This window comes from Perissodus microlepis, chromosome 12 (genome assembly GCF_051167445.1).
Source record: "Perissodus microlepis isolate ML-2025 ecotype Zambia chromosome 12, ASM5116744v1, whole genome shotgun sequence".
In the NCBI taxonomy this organism is placed as follows: domain Eukaryota; kingdom Metazoa; phylum Chordata; class Actinopteri; order Cichliformes; family Cichlidae; genus Perissodus; species Perissodus microlepis.
Genome location: NC_140472.1, coordinates 13,635,464 through 13,639,374, shown reverse-complemented (window position 1 = coordinate 13,639,374; position 3,911 = coordinate 13,635,464). Strand labels below are relative to the sequence as shown.

The 3,911-nt window shown below is 38.6% G+C and overlaps 1 protein-coding gene across 1 annotated transcript; it reads right to left on the bottom strand.

The window, feature by feature from the left end:
* Positions 1-464: 464 nt before the first annotated feature.
* Positions 465-2,649, bottom strand: LOC146375926 (E3 ubiquitin-protein ligase NEURL3-like). Its single transcript, XM_084946750.1, has 4 exons — positions 2,619-2,649; positions 1,452-1,961; positions 1,167-1,317; positions 465-1,083 (listed from the first exon to the last, which is right to left on the bottom strand). Exons 1-4 carry the CDS (start codon positions 2,647-2,649, stop codon positions 921-923), a joined length of 855 nt encoding a protein of 284 aa, XP_084802876.1. The 3' UTR covers positions 465-920.
* Positions 2,650-3,911: the final 1,262 nt, after the last annotated feature.

Sequence of the window (3,911 nt, the reverse complement as noted above, 5' to 3'; positions counted from 1 at the left end):
TAAAAAAAGTTTATAAGAATCATTTTATATATTTTTCCATCACATTACATTTAAATTTAACAGTTCAATCTTTCAAATAACGGACAAATATTTGTGAAATTATGATATGATATTTGTGAAATTATTGTGAATGTATTTTAATAATCTAAAAATGCATATGTACAGACAAATACACTTAAAAAACAAGAAAATTCCATTTTATTACATTTACAGTGATTTTACGTTAATTTACATTTTAAATTAAAGTGTAAAATCACAGTCTATTTATGTAAATTGAATGATATTCTAGAAGAACAGTACAAATATGTAAAATACACAGTAAAATACTTTTGTATTACATTTTTTTTACAGTGTATGTTTGTGGATTAAAGGGTAAAAATGTTAAAGGATAAAGGGTAATGTTTGATGACCACAACATGACCTAATCAGTGATTTTTTTTAATGCATATTTGCATCATTATTCTTCCTACGTGCAAACACAAATGCATGTTTGGAAATGAACACGTTGTAGCACATTTCTGTTCTTACAATCAGCCACACAGTCTGCTCTTATCTTAAAACCAACATTTATTTTTACTTCCGCTCATTCCTGACTGTAGAGATATGAGCTGTAGACAGATGCTTCTTTTCCTAAACACGCTTCATTGAAACAATTGTTTTTGAGGGTTTTTTACAGCATGTACCCTTAAAACATAGTAGAGTTTATGTTTTTTACCATCAACACATTACAATTTTTAGACATACAAAAATACAACACTGCTTTAAGATTTGCATCGAGGTAGAAAAGTATACTGTACAGACAAAGTTATCATTATAAATAATATATAAATAACAGCAGATTTTGCATTTAGTGCAGTATTTTCACTGTAACAGTCACTCTGTAGCTTCTCTTTGGTGATTTCTGGCTTCTGTCTCGGAGCTCAGACCAGCTCCTCTGCCGATGGAGCTCTGATCTTGTGTCGACACAGTGGGCAGGTGCCAAACTCCTGAAAAACTCTGGAGTTGCAGTGTTTACATAAACACCGGTGGCCACACGGCAGTGTGATTCTGGCCTCTTTCACCATGCACACCGCACAGGTTAGAAAAATGTGACATCAAGAAATGAGACCACACTCTGTGTGAAATGTGCAACTGAAATCAGAGAGCGACTTTTGAAGGGACTGTTTTCACCTTCTGGCATTTTCATGTCAAGACAGGAGGAGTCATCACAACTGAAGTCCAAAACTGAACCAAAGTGACTGTAAGCATCAGGTGAGGTGAGGGGTTCAGGTGCAGGACAGGATCTTTTGGTACAAAATAGATCTTTTTTCTCTGAGCCTGCAGCACAGAGAAAATAATAATTTAAAAGTCATTCAGACAACATTTATCGCTGTCAGAGCATGTGAAATGCTCTGCCTTCACAGAACAGGAAAAACCTGCTGTAAGGCAAATATAACTGTGGTTGAACTTGCCTAGGAGCAAAATGGAGCGCGTCTGCCCGTAGACGTCTATCATGGCCCACAGAGGCAGGCTGAGGTCCACTCCTGTCAGCCACTTATACTGCCTGTTGCTGACAACTATGTATATGCTGCCACCATCAGAAACCCAAAACTCCAGCTCTGAACCTGCTTGGCAGTAGGATTCATTTACAGGGACAGCCCAGTGTCCAGGCTTGTCAGTGAGATTGGGGATGGCCAAGCAGGGCAGAGGTAGAGATCTGGCTGAGGGTGGCATAGTGGTAAAGCCCACACGCAGAGCTCCCTCCCAGTTGGTCAAATCCCTCTGCACTCTCAGACGAATCTTCTCCTGGACCTTCACTGGACGGCTGCTGAACACCAGCCCATTCTTGAAGGTGTTCTCAGTCTTCTCTGCGAGTCGACCTCCATGACTCAAGCGGACCTTTTCTCCCACAGCCTGATTGTGGAAGGTCAGAGGACCGAGACAGCGTGAGCTGCATCTGTGTGACACCTCTGACTGAAGAACTACAAAGATAGAAAATGGAAGCATATAAAACCATGTCTGTGTCCTAAGATTTATTTAAGATTTTTTAACTGCACATTTAGGTAGGTGACATATCACATTTACTTAATTAAAAGAAGCTACATATCAAAGTTATTGATTCATATTTAATAATACATTTAAAGCCAAAGTTTCCTCTTAACAGTCTAGAAATAGATAAACATGTAAACAGAAAACTGCTGTGGTTTCACAAAGAAGCTTGTTTGGTCTGGACTTCATCCAAGCTGAGAAATTCAGTGCTGGAGATTGCAGCGTTTGTTTGGTGAAGTCTGTGTTGCCGTCTCAGTCCACTAGATGGCCTGTGTTGATTTGTTTTCTGTGTTTTATCATCAGTGGTAAGATTTTAATTTCCAGAAAAAACAAAGCTTCTAGTTTCTTTTTACAAGAAACTTCAGTGTGCAGCTCATTATTATCACTCTGTCTTTGAACTCATTTGCTAATCACTTGCTTTATGGCACTTTGCTGTTTTTCAATGTTTACTTTTGCATTGTCTTGTTTCTGTATTAAGTTTCTGTAAAAGAATGAAATGAGCTGCTGTAAGTTGATTTTTGCAACCAAACATCAGCTTGATAATGATTCCTTTATCAAACTGAGATATAAAATTCTCTGTAAAGACTTACCAGAGTTCTTGTTCTTACTTTCTCTTGCCATCTTGAAGGTGCAAATAAATCTTGTCATGCGAGTCCTGATGGATGATGAGGTTGAGAGTCATCAAGTCATGAGTGTTAACTACCTTTGAATGATGAAGTACGTGAAGTATGAACAGACGCCCAGCATCACCAGTAAAGGGAATGGGGAGGGACAGAGGGAGGCACCAAAGTTTGGAAAATTACCTGATGTGAACAATAACATAATTTGGTGATTTGATTATTAGTCATTTCCTCTTTTATTTTTTTATTCCAATGTTCTTTGCACCCTTGTTAGTGTCGTCAGTTTCTCCACCTTGGTTTGAGAAAATTATTTTAATTATTTAATCATCTGTACCACCTCTGTGGCTTCTCCTATTTCCTGTGTTGTTCTTTCAGTAGTGACATATTGCTGCTGTCGTTCTAATTTGCTTTTTTTTCCTTTTGAATTCAAGTTTGAACTTTTCCTCTATTTTATACATGTTGTAGATCTTTTGCCAGTTTTTTGGATTTCAGGTATCTTCTGCTCCTCCTGAATGGTTTGAATCCACAAAATGATTGAAACGACCATCGTCTGGATTTAAAGTTTTTGAATTTGGAATTTTTCCAAGAGTTCGGAGTCCTGAATTTGGGGCTTTTTTGAGCTCTTTGTTACAGTGGACATACCAACATTTATGGTCATCTAGTTGGGTGTGTTGGAGCGCCAATATCAGCTAAATGAAGACATCAGGAAACCTAAAGACTAGAGATGGACCGATCCGATATTACGTATCGGTATCGGTCCGATACTGACCCAAATTACTGGATCGGATATCGGCGAGAAATAAAAAATGTAATCCGATCCATTAAATATCAAAAAAGCACCTCACAAAACTTGCTACACGGCGTAACTCGGCTCATAACCGTAGCACGTAGCAGCAGTATGCATCACGTGATAGAGCAGCTGTGTGTATTTGTAGCCTCGCCACCAAACCAGCATTTCATCTCCGAGGAAGTTATCCCAGAGAGAAGTAAAGCAAGTGTGTAAGTTCATCTCTGAATGTTTGTAAAGCATTCCCATGTTAAGCTTAACAACCGATATATGGAGCGACTGCCTCTCTCTCTCTCTCTCCTGCTGCTACTTCAATCGTGAAACTGATCAATTATCAGCTGATCGGCTTTTCTGTCGGGAGTCCGTCTCTCTTCTTAGTTTTTGGCCCACTTCGCGCCAGAAAGAGGAAACCAGCGGCTGAACAACAGCAGCACGTTTAACCTTGATAAGCTGTTGTTAGAATTTATTTAATATTA

Bases quoted from the DNA above. Each gene is read 5' to 3' on its own strand.
- LOC146375926 (XM_084946750.1), bottom strand. From the start codon at position 2,649: ATGGCAAGAGAAAGTAAGAACAAGAACTCTG. The intron at 1,318-1,451 runs GCAAGTTCAACC...TCTGTGCTGCAG, and splicing joins GCGCTCCATTTTGCTCCTAG to GCTCAGAGAAAAAAGATCTA. The intron at 1,084-1,166 runs AAACAGTCCCTT...ATGTCACATTTT, and splicing joins ATGAAAATGCCAGAAGGTGA to TCTAACCTGTGCGGTGTGCA.